This window comes from Panthera tigris, chromosome E3, assembly GCF_018350195.1.
Source record: "Panthera tigris isolate Pti1 chromosome E3, P.tigris_Pti1_mat1.1, whole genome shotgun sequence".
Classification (NCBI taxonomy): Eukaryota; Metazoa; Chordata; class Mammalia; order Carnivora; family Felidae; genus Panthera; species Panthera tigris.
The window spans coordinates 36426645-36444925 of NC_056675.1; the positions used below are offsets into that span (position 1 = coordinate 36426645).

Genomic DNA, 18281 nt, shown 5'->3' on the forward strand with positions numbered 1-18281 from the left:
TGAACACACTGGTACTCAGCACAGCCCCTCCCCTGTGTCCATCTCCCTTCCGTGCATGACTTGGTCCTTCTCATTCTCCAGGTCTCAGCTTAAATGTCACCCAAACGTCTCTCCTTGGAGAGACCTTCCCTCACCCTCCGGCATAATATGGCCATTCGCTCTTTGATTACATTAGCACTCTACTTTGTTTCCATCTTAATACTTACAGTAGAGAATTATGCTGCCCGCTCATTTATCTTCATGTTTTGTGATGGTCTCTCCAACTACAGAATAAGCTTCATGAGGTACAGACCTTGCTGGTCTTGGTCACTGGTCAGTATAGTGACCCCAATACAGTATCTCCAGTGCTCAGCACAGTACCTAACACAGGTCTGATAATGTTTACCGAACGCTTCAGAAAGGCAATGAGTGACCCCATAAAAGTGATCCTACATGTCATAACTCATGCTCCAGGGAAACTTTTTTTTTAAATGGGAGAAAATAAGAAAGAGTGTCTATCTGCACTGTTGGGAATCAAAATAATACTCCTTTACTCCAGATATAGCTCAGGATACCAAGCACTGCACTAGCTTGTCCTATTTTCCAGGGATTCCTGGTGTTTTAAAGGACTGTAATTTATTTATTTGTCTTTTCACTTGCACCTATCTCAGATATATTTATTTTAGCTACCTCGTGTGAAAATTAATCAAGGGAAACCTCACTAAAGTGGAGTCAGGAGGACAGAAGGCAAGGGAATAAGGGGGAGCCTTCCCACCAACATCCATTATAGGAGGAATTGAATATTACAGCCCCCAATAGAACTGTCAAAAGGAAAGAGCCATCATTTACAGATCCCACTGAGGAAGAATGCACACTGCCTCTCCTACAGCAATCAACTACCCCTGTAGCTTACCCAGTGAGCTATCATCCCCCTGGACTCTTGCTTCTCTCCAAGGGACTTTTGTTCAAAACAACCCCTTCCAACTTCCTCCTTCTCCATAATGTTCCTCTCCTTAGCCTGTGGGATGTGCCTATGGTTTTGCCATAGCTTGCGTGTCCCAAACTGCAATTTTCTGTTACTCCTCAACAAACATGTTTTTGCTGGTAAAAAGCCTATTTAATTTTTAACGGTAATACTTGCAGATTATTTTTCTAAAAAATAAAAAAAGCAGGGCGCTTGGGTGGCTCAGTCGGTAAAGCATCTGACTTCGGCTCAGGTCATGACCTCACAGTTTGTGGGTTCGAGCCCTGCATTGGGCCCTGTGCTGACAGTGCGGAGCCTGCTTTGGATCCTCTGTCTCCCTCTCTCTCTCTCTCTCTTCCCCTTCTGCATGTGCTCTCTCTCGAAAATAAACAAACATTAAAAACTTTATAAACAATTAAAATTAATAAATAAGCAACATAAATTACAATAAATGGTAAATTAAAATAAAGGCAGAGAAGTAAAATGGACTTGACAGTGAGGTTAATATGCAAAACCTATGCTAGCAAATCCTATTCACTGTCAAGACTAGACTCTAAAATCAGCTCTGAGTTTGAGGCACCTAGACAGCTCAGTCGGTTAAGCGTCGGACTTCAGCTCAGGTCATGATCTCACGGCTTGTGAAGTTTGAGCCCTGCATGGGCCTCTGTGCAGACAGCTCAGAGCCTGGAGCCTGCTTTGGATTCTGGGTCTCCCCCTCAGTCTGTTCCTCTCCCCACTCACACTCTTTCTCTCTCAAAAATAAACATTAAAAAATTTTGTTAATAATAAAATAAAATCAGGTCTGAGCTTCCTGGCTGGCTTTGTGAAAAGGGAACATGATCAGTTGTTCCACATAACAGTGTCTGGTATAGAAGTACCAATCACTACCTCAGGAAAGGAAAAATTCTTTGTGACCCTGAGACCAGAAATGACACTGTGATAGCCAACAGAGGCCTCAGAAATATCACCACAGCAAATAGCAGCAGGAAGTATCAGTTCTTCACAGCTCACAGTCCTTCTTGGTTCCCCTTATTTGTCTTCCATAATGTTGCATTATTTTCACTCGGGGTTTTAGATTCTGCTATCAGTCTTAAACATTAGTCTAAACTATCTACTCTTTTTCTGTGTATATATAGAATACCTATTTCTTTAAAGATAGGGTCAAAGGACTTTTTTTTAATATAATCTCATTATAAGCCAACAGCAGCACAGCACAATTCAGTCGAACTCCATTTATGGAGTGGGGATATGTGGTTCCTTATCCTCATGACATACTCTCAAAGAACACTGTAAATTCAAACAAACTAGGCTTTGAGTAGTTCTTGGAGAGAAAGCTCTTGTCTGAATGCTACAGGTCAGTGAACAGATGAGGTATGCCTACTCCAAAGTGGTCATGGGATAACTGCTTCCCATGCCTTACTCTGGAGCACCAATCCTTGCTACGGGAGACAGAATCATCCATCCTTTAACAGACAGGGACATGAAGCCTCAGAGAGGTGCAGTGACTCACTCAAGGTCACATAGCTAGAAAGTGGCAGAATTTGGACTCAAAAAAATTAGGCACGGGGCACCTGGGTGGCCCTGTCGGTTGAGTGACTGATTTCAGCTCAGGTCATGATCTTACAGTCTGTGAGTTCGAGCCCCACGTTGGGCTCTGTACTGATGGCTCAGAGCCTGGAGTCTGCCTTGGATTCTGTGTTTCCTTCTCTCTGCCCCTTCCCCACTCATACTCTGTCTCTTTCTCTCAAAAATGAATTTTAAAAGTTTTTAAAAATTAAAATTACAATTAAAAAAAAAATTAGGCACGGCTGGCTCCAAAGCCTGTGTCCCCTCAAACCTTTGCTCTCAGGGAGTTTGGTCATTTCAAAGCTTTTCTCACTCCACAGCAACTCCATTAGCTTAGGTCAATGTGTCATCATCTCCTTAGTTAGCTAGCATCCTACATGCTATAATTCAGACTGACCAAACTCCCCAGATCAGAAATAAGAAGCCCTCCCAGGAAGAGTCTTCTGTTTTTAAAGACAGGTATCAATCTCCTCCTTACACTCCCCAAGGAAACCCCTAAAATTTTCCAACCTGTGCAAACGAAAACTACTTTCTTTCCCCTGGAGAATTTCTGCACACAAGCTCTCCATTATCAGGCTTTGCAATCAGCAGCAGCCTAAACTGGACTCACCTTTCTAAGGCTGCCAAAGGAAAAGACGTGTCACATGGCCATGACTATGAGCCATGCCACAGGCTAGCCTTCCCTTCAGAAAGACCTACGGAGAAGCGACTCATTCCCGGGGCTTCGTTAAGAGACTCATTCTAGAATATAAGCAGTGACCCCACAATCAAGACGGAGGGTGTGTCCCAAGGGACACGAACACAAAGCCAGCAGTGCTGGGATCTAGCCAGGGCCACTGTTGCTGAATCAGCCTCTCGATTCCCTGCTCTGTCACTTTTCATAACGAGTCTAATAAATTAGTGTTTCTCTCTGCCAATCAATCAGAGCTCATGCATATGGCTGCTGTCAGGCAGCCTCTGCAGGCAGAACTCCATAGAGCGACTCAGGTCTGTCAACTCCTTCAAGTATACGTTAGCAGCTATGCTGGGTTCCTCCCCTTCACTCTCAATTTATCATCTTGGTTACAGTCGAAAGGAAAATGAAGGAATCATATTTTGGAGCCAATTTGCTGCCTGGAGGAATTGTGAAATTCTAGTAGCAGCAGTAATGGTAATAATGGTATCATTATTATTAAATGACAATAATCATTGCTGCTACCATCACAGCAAGCATCCCTACTAAACACAAACTAGATGGTTTGTTGGGATGGTTATTATCTCCATGTAGAGGGGGACACTGAGGTGCAGAGAGGTCCATTAAGACCAAAGGTCATGGAGCGAGAATGTGAGGAAGCTCGAACTGAAGCCAGACAGTGTGATTCTAAGATCCTAACTGCTGCCCTGCCCCACCTCCTGTCTCTAAACCTGTAATGGTTCCTCTGCGGGGTCACTCAGCACCCAGCACGTCCTCTTGGTGCAGAGTAGGTGAGACACGCACAGACTCCGGAAGCAACTGCGTGACTCTGCAACCTAGTTGTTGGGCCTCAGGTCCCCCACCTGCAAAGTTGGGATGATAAAGGGCTTGTGACAAAGAGCTGAAGAGATGCCGTACGTGAAGCCCCAGCAGAGAACATGCTTCCAACAGGTGGTAGCACTTACGCTTATGGAACACATGATGGTACAAAGAAGACAACTTTGGACACCTCAGTCCGTGCCCTCATCTCTGACTCTATGCTCTAAAACTCACAGGAAACAGAAAATTGAGGAAAACCTGGCCTCCCAATGAGTAAGGTGGTTACACAAGTTGATCTATTATGTTGGCAAAGGTCTAATTTTGTTCTCAGAAGAAATGAAAAGGCAGCTAACTCAGATGACAGAGTGATCCTGCCTCTGTGGAGCGAACAGTGGTTTGCATGCTTCGTTGAGGGGTTGTCAGAGCACTGCCAGCTTTGAGAGTATTATCCCCAAGGACTGCCGGTAGCCAGAGAGGTGGTCCCAGACTCCCTGCGAAATCATACTCAAAGCCTGAGCCTGGGGGTAGGGGCCAGAACCCAGGGCTCTCAGGATCTAAGCGAAGGAACAGAAAAGCAAGAGACAGACTGCACCAGTTCAGACCACTCTTATGAAACAAAAAAGATACATCGTGGCAAGTAGAAACAGGTGCCCTGCTTTCCTTTTGTGCCTCTGATTGACTCAGCATCACTTCTGAGAGCAGCTCAAGTTAAGCAGCAAGGTCCCCCTAACCTCTGCAATGCACCACCTCCTCCGTCCCTAGCATCTCAGAAAGGCAGCAAAAGAGGCAGAGTATGCAGTGATTAGTTTCATGGGCTACAGACTCAGACCATCAGGTTCAAAGTCCTGGGTATGCCACTTACCTGCTGCAGCATCCTGAGGCCAACTGCTTTGCCTGCCTAAACCCTTCAATCTATCGCAAAATGGAGACATGAAGAGAATCCATCTCAAAGTGTGTTAGATGCATCAAAGGGAATAACTCTATTAACATACCCAGCATCTACCCTGTGCCATGCACCACGCTAGATGCTAGGGATACGGTGATGTTTGAACCAGGTGCATGCAGGGTCCACCTGGAGCTTACTGTTCAGTACAGTAAGAGAAAGAGATGAAACAGGTCACTCAAGTACATAGAAAGCTGCCCCTGGGGTAAGTGTAAGGAAGGGGAATCCACACAGGGAAAGAGGGAGGGTTCCCCGAGCAAGGGTTTTGGGATGGATGGGTGGAGGAGAGCAAGGTGAAACGCAAAGTGAGGGGGATAATCACCTGCCAGAAAAACAGAGCTCAGCACATAGCAATGCAGGCAGAGTACTTAGCACAGCTTGTGTTGTGTAGGAAGTGTTCACAACATATACACTTCTTACTGTCACAGTGTATCTAACCGGCTCAGACAGAGTTCCAGGTTTGAGCATAAAGAGACACAGGTTTGCGTCAAATTTGGGAAGAAAGTTGAGCTACCCGGATGTCCAAGCCCTCCATCAAACCATACCTCCACCTTCCAAGACCAGGAGAGTCTTCCAAAGATGGACAATGTCAGTCGTACTCAGAGCTCTGAGGAAACAACCCCTTTCTCCTGTCAGTATCCAACATCACAACCGCCAATGGGAGAAACACATGGGCACAATCTGAAAGGAGACCTACTGGAATAGACAATCGATAAAGGGGATCTGTGGGCAGAAGAGATGCCGATCAAGCTGCTGGGAAGATGTGTGTGGTGGGGGGGGGGGGGGGAAGTGGAGTGTTACCTCTTTTTTTTTATGTTTATTTTTTATTTTTTTTAAACTTTTTTTTAATGTTTATTTATTTTTGAGACAGAGAGAGAGCATGAATGGGGGAGGGTCAGAGAGAGAGGGAGACACAGAATCTGAAGCAGGCTCCAGGCTCTGAGCTCAGCATAGAGCCTGACGCGGGGCCCGAACTCACGGACCGTGAGATCATGACCTGAGCCGAAGTCGGACGCTTAACCGACTGAGCCACCCAGGCGCCCCGTGTGTTTATTTATTTTTGACAGAGGGAGAAACAGAGTGTGAGCGGGCAAGGGGTAGAGAGAGAGGGAGACACAAAATGTGAGGCAGGCTCCAGGCTCTGAGCTGTCAGCACAGAACCCGATGCAGGACTTGAACTCACAAACAGTGAGATCATGACCTGAGCCGGAGTCAGACGCTTAACCAACTGAGCCACCCAGGCACCCTGGAGTATTCCCTCTTTGAAGGCACTCCTAGATAAAGAACTAAGCCGGACCACATATAAAGATACATGCTCAATGTTGTACCCACACACAGTGAGCATTACTGAGAAACTTGGGGTTCTTCTTTCCTATAAACTCATCTTTCTTCTTGAATCGAAGATTTTGCTCTCAGAAAGGAAAGGGAAAAAACAAAGTTTAGTTTTTTAGATGTTGTGGGGCTTACCCTTCCAAAGACATAAATATATCATGGCATTTCTCTGCATTAAATCTTCCAATGGCTTCCCACTGGCTTAATATCCAGACTCCCTACCAAAGCTCAAGGACCTGTATGACCCAACTTCATCCATACAATGGTATCACTGCTTCTGCCTGAGGGCCTTTGCACTTTCTCAAACTCTCTTCGTGCGGATAACTATCCTAAAATGGAAATTTCATCATCACAGGGTATCTATACATACTGATCACTCTGCATTTCAAGTGCTTTGAACAGTAGTTGGCAATGCACAGTAAATACTCATGGGAGGAATGTATAGCTTGAAACGTGTCAGCTACTTCTTTTCATTTAGATTTCAGCTCAAATCTCTCTTCCTTGGAAAGCCCTTCCAACCCACTCTCTACCATATTGTCACATTATAATTTCTGTAACCCTTAATCATTATCCTTACAAAAATACATTTCTATCCCTTGCTTACTGTCTGGCTTTCCCCATGACAATAGAAGCCCCCAAAGAAAAACATTCTCATTGGCCTTGCTCCCTCCCTGGGCAAAATGTCTCACATGCGGTGTCTCCTGGATAAGTGTTTATTACATTAGGCTTTCCTCCCCCAAGAGAGACATACCCACCAGTGTATCATGTCCTGTGTCTAGTGATCAATGACAAACCAATGGCAATGATGGCAGCTCCCGGCAACTACAGACACGAAACAGGATGATGACTACCTCTCCTTAAAACCCTGTATGTCATTTCCATCAGACCGCTCAGACCTTACAATCTAGAGAACCATGTTCTGTTGAAGTCATCTAAATGTTCTGGGTGCCCCTTATTTTGAAGCTCCCTGATTGATTCTTTAATTAAAGTTTTAATATTTATACGTGTGCCCTGAGGCAGTATTTTAAATAATGAAGGTAGGCATCAGGGAGAGCCTCAAGACTCCTTTAAAAACATTTCTCCATGTTTGAGGTCTTTGGCATAACAAAGTTTTCTCTCAGGCAATTCGGGGGAATGTAAATGTGACAAATTGCCAGATGATTTTAGCAAAGTCTACCAGTATTAGCTGATGAGGATGCTTGCTATGTATCTCCCATGCTGGGTGGCAAAGGTAGACCTAGCTGCCCTGTGTCCTTCAGAGCAAATGCACTTGGATTTCAAAAGTCTTCATCCATGCCGCTGGGAAATCGCTGGGTCCCCAAAGTATTTTCTGTGTCAGATCCGATTTCCCTCTTGGAATGTGTTCATTACTCCACACATCAGCTTAAAGGATGCAAATAAAATGGTCTAATTTTTGGAAAGGTGAAATGCCAGACATATTTATACAGAGCAGACCCAATTTTCTGGATGCCGAAAAAGAAAAAAAAAAACTTATCTGAAAGGAATTTTATAAACTATAATGGTTTGGTAGGGCTTGAACTGAAAAGGCTAAACTTGTTTAAAAAAAAAAAAAAGTCATCAGAGATGTGAGGATGTCTGAAAGGCCTGTGCTCAGACCTTAGAGGAGTAGGTAAAAAAATAGCATCAATTATCATGAAGAGAAAATAGAGCAGAAAGGGTCAATCCCAGGAGGAAAAAAATGTGCTCAGACCCACGTTTCGGCTTGTTTCTGACTGGAAGACTCTGGGACCACAGGGTGATATTAAAAAGACAGTGTGTTCTGAGAAAAGGAAGATTTACTGAGATGATGCTTTCTTCCCAGGAGACTGAGGAGAAGCAGGCCTTTCTGTTGATTTGAAGAAATGCACAAGTGCTACAAAAACTTCGTTTCGGGGCATCTGTGCTTGTTGAGATGGCATCGAAGGTCACCAGACTGCATCCGGGCCAGTGGGCTGCACCTCTCCCACCCTCCTTGGAACATGTGGCGAGCAGGAGACTCTCAGAGAGACTGAGGCTTCTCCTGAGCAACCTCTCTTGATCAACCTCCCTTTTTGTTTCCTTTTCATCTGCTGTTTAAGAGAAAGTGTGTGTGTAAGGGAAAATGCCTGCCTACTCTATCCCACCAGGTGTTATAAGGCTGAAAATACAGGGTATCCAACTTGATTAAGGGGAGGGGGGGGAAACCCTAACATTATCCAGGCACTTACCATGTGTCAGACCTTGTCCTAAGTGTTTAATGCTTTATTTATTTATCCCTCAAGCCCTCTGGGGCCAACACTACCACTGAAACTCCCATTTAACAGGTAAACAAACTGAAGCACAGAGAGGCCAAGTAACTTGCCCAAGGTCACACAGCTAGCATGTAGGGGCGGGCTGTGGTTTTCTCTGTGATAAAACTCTACTCTCTACAACCTGTGAAACACCCCAGAAAACTGTAACAGATGATGCCTGTTTCTTCCTAACCCAACTCAACCATGAGCTAACATAGGGAAAACCCAGTGGATTCCTCCGGAACCAGTGTTTCCCTCAAAAAGTGGAAGGTTTGGAGTCAGCCCCTGTTTGCAGCACAATACCTGCCAGAGCCACCTTTACCCTGTATAGGCCCCAGGTCCTCTGCCTCTGAAGAAACAAAAGTCCTTGGCCAAAAATAAATCTGCCTGTGTCTCCAGCCGGGTCCTGTGTGGTCACTTAAAAATTGAAAGGATTCAGGTCCTCTCATTAAAAAAAAAAAAAAAAAAAAAAAAAAAAAAAAAAAAAAGATAAATGGAAATGGAGGGTAGATGAACTAAGACAGGGGCTGAGAGGGATCACCAGCTGGGGCACACTGGGTTTAAATAAATAAAGAAGTAAATAAATAAATAAATAAATAAATAATCATTACTGTTATAAAAGAAAAGTCAAGTTATGGCGCATCATATTTCGGCTCAAAGCTATTCCGCAACACCTCCCCCACTTCTTTACAAGTTCCACTGAGAAGACCCGTGGTTGGGCACCAATCCTCCACACCGCCAGGCGCGGATTTCCGAGCACTTGAGCAGCCCCGCCCCAAACCCTCCTCGGCTGGCAGGTGCACCCTGGTCCCTGCCAGTACATAAGTGAAGGGCCCCCAGCTCCCTGGCGGCAGGGAATGGAGTTGGTAATTCCTGGGCTGGGTGGGTCCGGGTCTTCCCCCTTCCTTTGCGCTAGGGCAGCTTCCGGGCTCTTCACGACACCTGGTCCCTAGACCTAGCACCTTGGAGGCTCCAGGAGCATCCCTGCCAGGTGATCCCCCAGGCAGCGGAGATGTGGCAACAGCCCCGTAACCCCGCCCTCACCTCCATCCTTGGAGCTGAGAAATTGGAGCAGAAAACGGGCGACCCTGGCCTGTGCTGCCACTCTGTTACCGCCGCCCCCAAACACATACCCCGGGGTGAAGTTGTCTAAGACGTCAAAGGACCCAAGGGGTGCGGTGTGAGTTTCCGGGTCCTGAGCTCCCAGGCTGGCCCCCTTCCCCAGGGCTGAACTCGCGGTGACATCTCCGGGCGTTTAGGCCAGTACCAATAAACACGAAGCTCTCCCTCCAGCTCAGTGACCCTCCTCTCTTCCCCGCCTCCCACAGGAGGTTTGGCGTTTCTAAACCCCCCTCGTAGGCCACCAAAGTACCTCCTCCCTCAGACCTCGAGAAGGGCGGTGGAGAAGGCAGCGACCCAGGGCGCACTGAAATCTCGCTTCCAGCCAGCCAGATAGACTAACCAAAGTGCGCAGGCAGGTTCCCGCCGGTCTCTGCACCTGGGACTCGCTCCCAAGAGAGCAGACAGGGCAGCCTTGGCGCTCCGGAGGGGCGCTCTGGGGCGAGGAAGGGCGTGCTTATGGAAGTAAAGCGCTAGGGCTCACGATCCCGGGCCCTGCGCGAATGTACATGGAGATCTTTCCACCACACAGAAAAAGTTCCCAGTCCAGCTCTTCCAGCCTGGCGCTGGGAGGAGGTCAGCTCTTGGAGACCTAAGTCCTTCCCCCGTGGGACCCTTTGGGCTAATTGGGGGGTGGGGGGAACGCAAAGGCGGTGATTCCGCTTGGACTTACCTAGAACTCCCAGCGAGCCTAGCTCCAGTCGCCTTCCGCTCTCGTCCCCAGACCCTCCAATTCCCTTGCGCTCTCAGCACCCCCAGTCACACTCACCATGAGCTGGAGGCGGCGAAAGGGGGTGCTGGTTTCTCCCACGCTGTCCGCAACTTCGCGGGCAGGTCAGCCCCGCCCTGGCGCCCCTGCCTGGGCGATGGGCTGGGCACAGCTGGGCAAGGCGCGGGTTCGGACAGCCTGGGTCCTAACGGCCACTTCCAGAACGACTAGAGCGCAAGGTTCCTCAGTGCCGAGACACCATCCGCTCCTCCGTGCTCTGCCTAGGTCGGAGGCTCAGAGTTCTCTCACTCCGGACGCAGGGGCGGGGCGCACGGCGCTGTCCCCTCCAGATGCGGGGAGCCTCTTTCGTTCCTTCCTCCTCCTGTCCCGGAGGCGCACGCGTGGGTCCGGCCGCAGCTGCCTTTGCTGTCCCCAGGACTGGCAGAGCGCCCCCGCCCCACAGCGGGTGCACCCGGGGGCTGGGCCGCAGCGCAAGGGATTCCCCTCCGCGAGTTCGGGTTTCCCCACCCGTGCAGACCCCGGGCTCTGTCCGCTGCAGCAGCCCGCTGCTGCGAGAACCACTTCAGGGCAGCACCGCCTGTGCCACCCGCTCCAGCTGGAGGAGGAGGCGGCGGCGCGGCTCGCACCGGGACTGGAAAGGAGGTGACCTTCAAACCCCGCGCTCGCGCTTGGGGAGATCGGGAGGAGGGCTGGGGTGATGAAGGGGAGCGGTGTGCGCCTGGTCAGCCTGCGAGAGCGCTTGCAGGCGGACAGTAGACAGTGGAAAGGAGATCTTCAAACAGAAACACAGATTAGAAAATAAACAAAGGAGAACAGAGCGAGAGAGCGAGCAAGAAAACGTGTGCATGTGTATGTGCGTGTGCGCGCGTGTCTATGTGTGACTGTGTGTGTGTGTGTGTGTGAGAGAGAGAGAGAGAGAGAGAGAGAGAGAGAGCGAGAGCGCGAGCTGGCGAGTGTGCGCGCGCGCGACAGGCAGCAAGCAGCCCAGGCTGCGGAGCCAAAAATAATCCGGTGCGAGCGGGAGCGCCCCCTCCCCCTCCCTGTCGCCAGGACCGCTGCTGTTGTCACGCGTGCAGCCTCGGATTCCAGCAGGCAGTGGAGGGCAGAACCCGGGTCCGCAGGCGACCCTGTGCCTAGGTCTTCGGGCCTAAACAGGTGAAGGGGGGAGAGTTGGAAGTGCGGGTCATGAGCCCGAGTCTTTTGCGTCCCTAGGTCCTTGTCCCAAAGTGGAGTCGCTCATTGAGTGCCCGCGCCCCGCTCCATCTTGACCCCCACGTTTCTTGACGCCCTAAGGAAATGCTAAGTGGAGCCGGCTCCTTGCCCCCATCCATTTCTGTTCTGGGAAAGTTGTCCGGTGAATCTTGAAATCTACGGCCGGACACAGGTGGAGCCCTATCCGAGAGGCAAAAAGTTATGGAGGCCAGACACCCTGCAGGAAGGGAATGTGCACTGTGGCCCGTGCCCTGGCCTCTTGCAGGCTGCCTAACCCAGGACTCTGCAGGGGTCTAGAGACTGTCCTCTTAGCAGCTGCCTTAGTACCAGAATCCCTGTGACTCCTAAAGAACTACTACCACTCAATAAGGACTTCCTTTTTTTTGCCCGATGCAGTAGAAGCATTTACATTGAATTTTCTCAACACCTGATGAAGTACATACTGTAGGCTTAACCAGGTCCCCAACCAGGTGCTCAGAGAGGTTAAAGCAATGCTTCTTCTGGCCCACCTGGACTCGCTAAGCCAGAAACTCTGTTTGCTTGGAGGCTGTTGATTTGTTTTTTGGATAACTGTTTTAGGTGATTATGCTGCACAGCAAGGTTGGGGGGCCACTGGGGTTATACTTTGCTGAAGGCCACACAACGGGCAAGCAACCAGGATTTCGGGGCAGGTCTTCCTAACTTAATGGTATGTGTCACCTGCCACGCTGCCTTCTCAGGGGCAACTGGGATTGGACAAGGCTAGATTCTGGCCTTGAACAGTTGATCTGAGGCTCATGTTCATTTTCCTGCCCACCTCTTCGAATGTTTTTGTATTAGCAGTATGGCTCCTCTTCCAAGGAGGACTATGAGATTTCCACAAGTAGGGACCATGTCGCATGTTTTTGCTTTGCAACATGAGCGTTTCCTAGTCCCTAACAAGGAGCAGACCCTAGAGTTCTTCTGCAAGCCTGTCAGGCTAGGGTTTCTTCCAATATTAGGATAAAACAAGGAAAGGAAACTTCTAACTACAACTGGAATTAAAAACAAACAAACATGTTATATGTTATCATCATTTGAGAAAATAAGTTTGCAAAATACAGAAAGTCATCTGTATCACTGGCCCCGGTAGATGATTTTGCAATTTGGGTTGGTTTTACCATATGCTTCCTTAGGACTCTCTTTGATAATAATATATTTGTATGTAAACAACTTTTTTTCCCTTTATACTAGTCTCTTACCCTTCACTGGTAGCACAATGAAGCCATAAATCTGGGTTAGTAACATTGTAATCATTTCCTCCAGAAACTGTTTACAATGGGAAAACCACCAAATTTAAATGTAATTGTCTAGCCGTGCAGGGAGATAAGATGGGTTGTAAAAAAGGTATTCTCAATTTAAAAGCAAATTATCAATAATGAGAGAAGAAATAAATGGCTGTTAATGGGAAGTTCTGTTGAAATATAATGTTTTTTGCAAATTCACTAACAGGAATTGTTTCCCTGTGCTCCTTCATTTTTATTCCAGAAGGGGGAAAAAAATGAATGCAATCATTCAAGGCAAAAACACTGGCTGTTGTTTCATTAAAATGGGTAATCACTAGGTGCTTTTATTATTTTTTAATATATATATTTTTTCTCTTGGAAATGAAATAAAACAGATTTAACTATCTTAAAATCAAGGTCAGTCTGAGTCGATTCTTGACTTATTCTGGAGTCAAAATAAGCCTAGATATATTAGCTATGAGTATCAGGCATGAGTCACTGGTACCTGTGTTGCTTTGTGGCTTAAAAAAGCTTTGTACATGAGTGAAGGAGACGTTCATTACAATTTAAAGCAAAATTAGAGTGCAGATCAATATAGTATGCTGTTATGCTATTCATTTGGAAACTATTTGTTTCTTTTCACATTCCAGGCAGAGTTTCTCTATCATTTCTCCATATTGAGTCACTTCTAGGTAATGAGGGGTGCTGAATTAGACAGCTCCTGGGACAACCCCGGGCCAAGACCTGCCCAGCTGTGGTGATAAAGAACATGGAGACTTTGGCTCCTCCTACTGGACATAAAAATTACTTTGCAATCTGTGATCTAAACATATGTCAAAATGTCTTCCATAAAGCTGGTAGGAAAGAATGACTTTGTACCCTCATTCTTTGGCTGCACTAACAGTGTTCAAAGTGTTCGAGATCCATCTACAGTGTAAATCTTCTCTCACTTTCAAATTTAGGATCTTCCTAAGGTTCCTCATGGCCCTCCAAGATAAAGTGTAAAGTCTTCTACATGAGTTACAAGCTTCTAGATGAGTTGGCTGTCATTTTATGTTGACCCTCTGATCTGGAGATAATCTCCTCTTCTTGCTCTCCAACTCTTTGCATATGCTGTTTCCAACCTGGAATACTCCTACAAACTCTCTTTTCCTGGATAGTTTATATATAGCTTTTAGATCTCCATTTAGGCATCCCTTTCTCCCTGCCAACTCCCACCTCTCCACACACCCCTGCACACATATAGATAAGGCCAGTGCCTCTCTGTGAACTCCCTAAACACCTCTATTTAGTTTTATCATATCATTTGTCTTCACCTACTGTAAATGTTGTTCTCCACCATTAGACTGAAAAGTTCCTCAGTGCTGGGGGCCAAATGTATAATAAGCTCAATAAATGTTTGGTGAACCTTCCTGCTCCTTTGTGGTCACTGCTGTCTAAATAGGATGACCTCTCTGAAGTAGGGTGAGATCAATCTACTCATCCATTTAGTCCTCATTCTTTAAGCCATCAAACATGTATCTCACTCAAGGACTAGTCTCTCCTGTAAACCATTTCCTATATAAAATAAACACAGTCCCTGCACTCAAGGAACTTATACTCTAATATGGTAAGTAGGTACATAAATAAGTGATCTCAACAATTGAGAAAGATTTCATTGTCTACTGAATGGGAGAATATAGTCAGACATGGGGGGAAGAGGAAGGTCAGACAAAGCTTTCTCGAGGAGATCACCTCTAAACAGAGAAGATAAATAGAATTACCCTAAGAGTTGGGTGAAGGCCATTTCTGGAGAAGAACACAGGTTAGGAAACTATGTGAAGCAAAAGGGAGCATTTCTCCTTCAAGGAACAGCAAATCTATTCGATATAAGTAGAGTCATGCTAAATTCAAAGGGCTGGAAAGTAGTGCATTAGGCAAGGCAGTGAACGATGAAGCTGAAGATACTGACTGGAGCAAGCTCATAAAGGGCCCTGAATTGAAACAACAGGCATGTTTGCTTTATCAAAAAGCAACTTATGAGGAAATGATTCAAAAGCATTCCAGACCTACCATCCATAATTCCAGTACCCATGGCCTTCACATTGCGCTGCCTTCACTGATGTATCGATGATCATTTTTGTTATTTGTTCAAGAACTTTTCCAGATGATCAGTGTAAACGTCTAGGGAACCATAGGATTCATAGGTTACTCCAAAGTGCTCTAGGATTTTTTAGGATGATGAGTGGTACATGAAGATAGGAGAAGGATGAAAAAAAGCAAACTAAAAATAACTGAAGTAGTAAAGCATCCTTCTGTTTCTCCTCCCAAAGGATACTGTGCAATAGCAGTCACTGAAGAGAAGATTTTCAATTGATTTATAAATGACTATGATCAAATAAAAATCTTCACACAATCTTAATATTATGTAAGACCTGACTTGCCCTCAAGTGCTCAGTCTTCAGGCTTACCTCAAAGCTTTATCACAGTCTAGGTCAACTAATGAACTAATTAAATAGACTGAAGACCACAGGGAATGAATTTCACCTCATATTCTCTATTCCCCCTTCAGTCATTGGGCACATGGCAGATACTCAATATATAGTTATTGATCGGTTGAACTAACTCATGATCTATCATGAAGTTCAGGAGTTTGATATTAACCAAGGCATTTAATACCGGGAATAAGCCATCCAGTGTCTAGGGATGAGTTTCCTTTTTCTGAAAAGATGCAAACTTACACACTGTTTAAAAATGTCTTTAGGGGCGCCTGAGTGGCTCAGTCTGTAAGCATCCGACTTCGGTTCAGGCCATGATCTCACGGTTCATGAGTTCGAGTCCCGTGTCGGGCTCTGTGCTGACAGCTCGGGTCCTGGAGCCTGCTTCGAATTCTGTGTCTCCCTCTCTCTCTGCCCCTCCCTCGCTTGCTCTCGGTCTCTATATCTCTCAAAAATAAATAAACATTAAAAAAAATTTTTTTAATTTCTTTGAAATAGTTTGTGATGGTTTCTCTACTTCTCCTTGGGCTCATCCTTTTTCCTTTCCTGCCCACATCCCCCAAATAATGATGATGATAGCAGTAATGGCAACATAAGGAAGATTTTGAACAATCCTGATGATAAGAATAACAACAGAGGGCCACCTGAGTGGCTCAGTCGATTAAGCGTCCAACTTCCTCTCAGGTCCTGATCTCACAGTTCATGGGTTCAAACCCCATGTCGGGGTCTGTGCCAACAGCTCAGAGCCTGGAGCCTGCTTCAGATTCTGTATCTCCCTCTCTTTCTACCCCTCTCCCATTCACACTCTGTCTCTGTCTCTCTCTCAAAAATAAACATTAAAAAAATTTTTTTAAGAATAGCAATAGAAATAAGTATGTGGCATTTACTCTACAAGCTCTTTACTTGTATTATCTCATTTGATCTTTACAGTACAATTCTAGGTGTAAGTACCATCATGCTTTCCTTTTTATAGATGAGAAAACCAAAGCTTAAACGGAGGAGAAAGTTCAATGGCTTGGCCAAGCCCACACAGCTAGTGAATGGGTAGGCCAAGATTCAAAATTAAGTCTGTTTTGTGTCGGAGCTGGGCTCATGAAGTCTAAGTCATGATGTATCTTGTCTTTCTGTTTACTAGAACTTACACTCCATTTTAGTAGGCTTAGAATCAGGTCAGTGATTTACAGTCATGAAAGTAGGGATTCCTAGTCCATTGGTCTTGGAATAAGAAAAATAAAAAGGGAGGTTCAGTGATCTGCAACACAAAAGGAAGCCTGCTTATATAAAATGCATTCTGGAAACAAATATTTTGAGCATGGTCAGAATTGAGTAAACAAAGATTTCCAAATGCTTGGCCAATAATGAGTATACAGATTAAGCTGTGTCCTTGGTTTAGGGTTGGCTAATTTATATATAATTTAGTATGTCTTTAAGAAATATAGAATCACACATCTTTAAGAAAAAAGTGGATAAAGCTCTAGACTAAGAGATTCTGTTTTCATATGGTGTTATCTAGCACGTAATAGCAATGTGAACTAAGCAAGATTTTTTAAACATCACTAATCCTCCGCTTTCTTTTGTGTAAAATAGGAAAAAAGGAAAAAAAAACAGAGATAATGATAGTGATAAAAATAATGAATACATAATTAATATAATAATAGCAACTATTAATACAGAGGACACCGAAAGTGATCCACATCTTCAAGCATGATAACTCCAGGCTTTCGGTAAGAGATTGGTTTAAGAATTGTCATAGACCCCGTGTTATCTGACCCAGGAAAAGGTGATTTATATGCTTATTGAATGTGTTCTTCTTGACTCAAGTGAAACCCATAGAAAAAAATTTTTTTTCTTATTCCAGATGTTTCCTTGTGTAGTTATGACCTCTGGACCTGCCATAGGTATCTTATGACCAGCCTGAGGATTACAGAGCAGGACAGAATAAAGAGCCAGTAACATCTATCATTATATATATGCCCTAAAGCAGAGTTTCTTGAATGTGGCTCTACTAACATTTTGGATCAGATAACCCTTTGTAGTAGCCGGGGGGAGGCTATCTATGCCCTACAGGATGTTTAGCAGCATCCTTAGCCTCTACCCACTCCATGGCTGTAGCATGCCTGGCTGTTTAACACCCCTTTATCCCCTCCTACCAATTCCGAGAACTAGAAGTGTCTCCAGACACTTCCGTAGTCTCTCTGGGGGGCAAGTCACCCAAGGAGGGGTCCACTGATACAAAGCATCCTGATCCATACAGTGATAGCAGAAGTACCACCACTAGTAATAGTAGTGAGACAGTAATGATCATTAATGTTTACTCAGGCTTACTATGAACCAAGCCTCATGGTCCACACCTCCACTCACATTCTCATTGACCCCTCCTAACAACTCCATCAACGAGGTTTTATTACTATCCTCATTTTACACAACCAGAAACGGAGGTCCAGAGAAATGAAAACACTTGCTCACAGTCACCAGGCCAGTAAGCTCTTGTTTAAGGAATCAAATCAAGGTGTCAGTAATTAAACGGTATAACCCGTGAGAAGCCCCTCGGCATCAAGCCTGGCACATGAGAACAGTTCGGATGAAATGCGTGGTGATTTCCACGTAACAGCTCTACAGCAGGGTCATCTTGAAGAAAGGCAACATGGTCTTGACAATTCTGCTGCTTTCCACACTTCATCTCCCTCCTCCAGATGCTTCATATTTTGGGCCAATACCCAGCCTGCCTTAAACTAACAGAACAAAATCACCACAATCCTGGATGACCCATGGAGGCAAACTGGGTGGAGCTGACCACAACCTCCTTCCTTCCAGCCTTGAAAGTTCAGAGTCTGAGTGGCCATTAGCAAAAAGCGCTTGCCAACTTCATTTACTCACAATGAAATGGTGAATTGGGAATTAGATGCCAGTTTTATTCTCGTACTAGATAAGGTAGTAAGTAATTATATGCCGG

The 18281-nt window shown here is 45.7% G+C and overlaps 1 protein-coding gene across 10 annotated transcripts in view; it reads right to left on the reverse strand.

The window, feature by feature from the left end:
• RBFOX1 (RNA binding fox-1 homolog 1) overlaps positions 1-18281 on the reverse strand; it is a 1530248-nt gene that overhangs the window by 1452323 nt on the left and 59644 nt on the right. For 2 of the 10 annotated variants that reach the window (XM_042971125.1, XM_042971123.1), the window contains exon 1: positions 10435-10571. The exons of 7 other annotated variants lie outside the window; for them this stretch is intronic. In XM_042971125.1, coding sequence (XP_042827059.1) covers positions 10435-10437 — 3 coding nt within the window. In that variant the 5' untranslated portion in view covers positions 10438-10571. Of the gene's footprint in view, positions 1-10338; positions 10572-18281 lie in introns of those variants that run through there. One more of the 10 variants, XM_042971121.1, reaches the window with a different exon arrangement.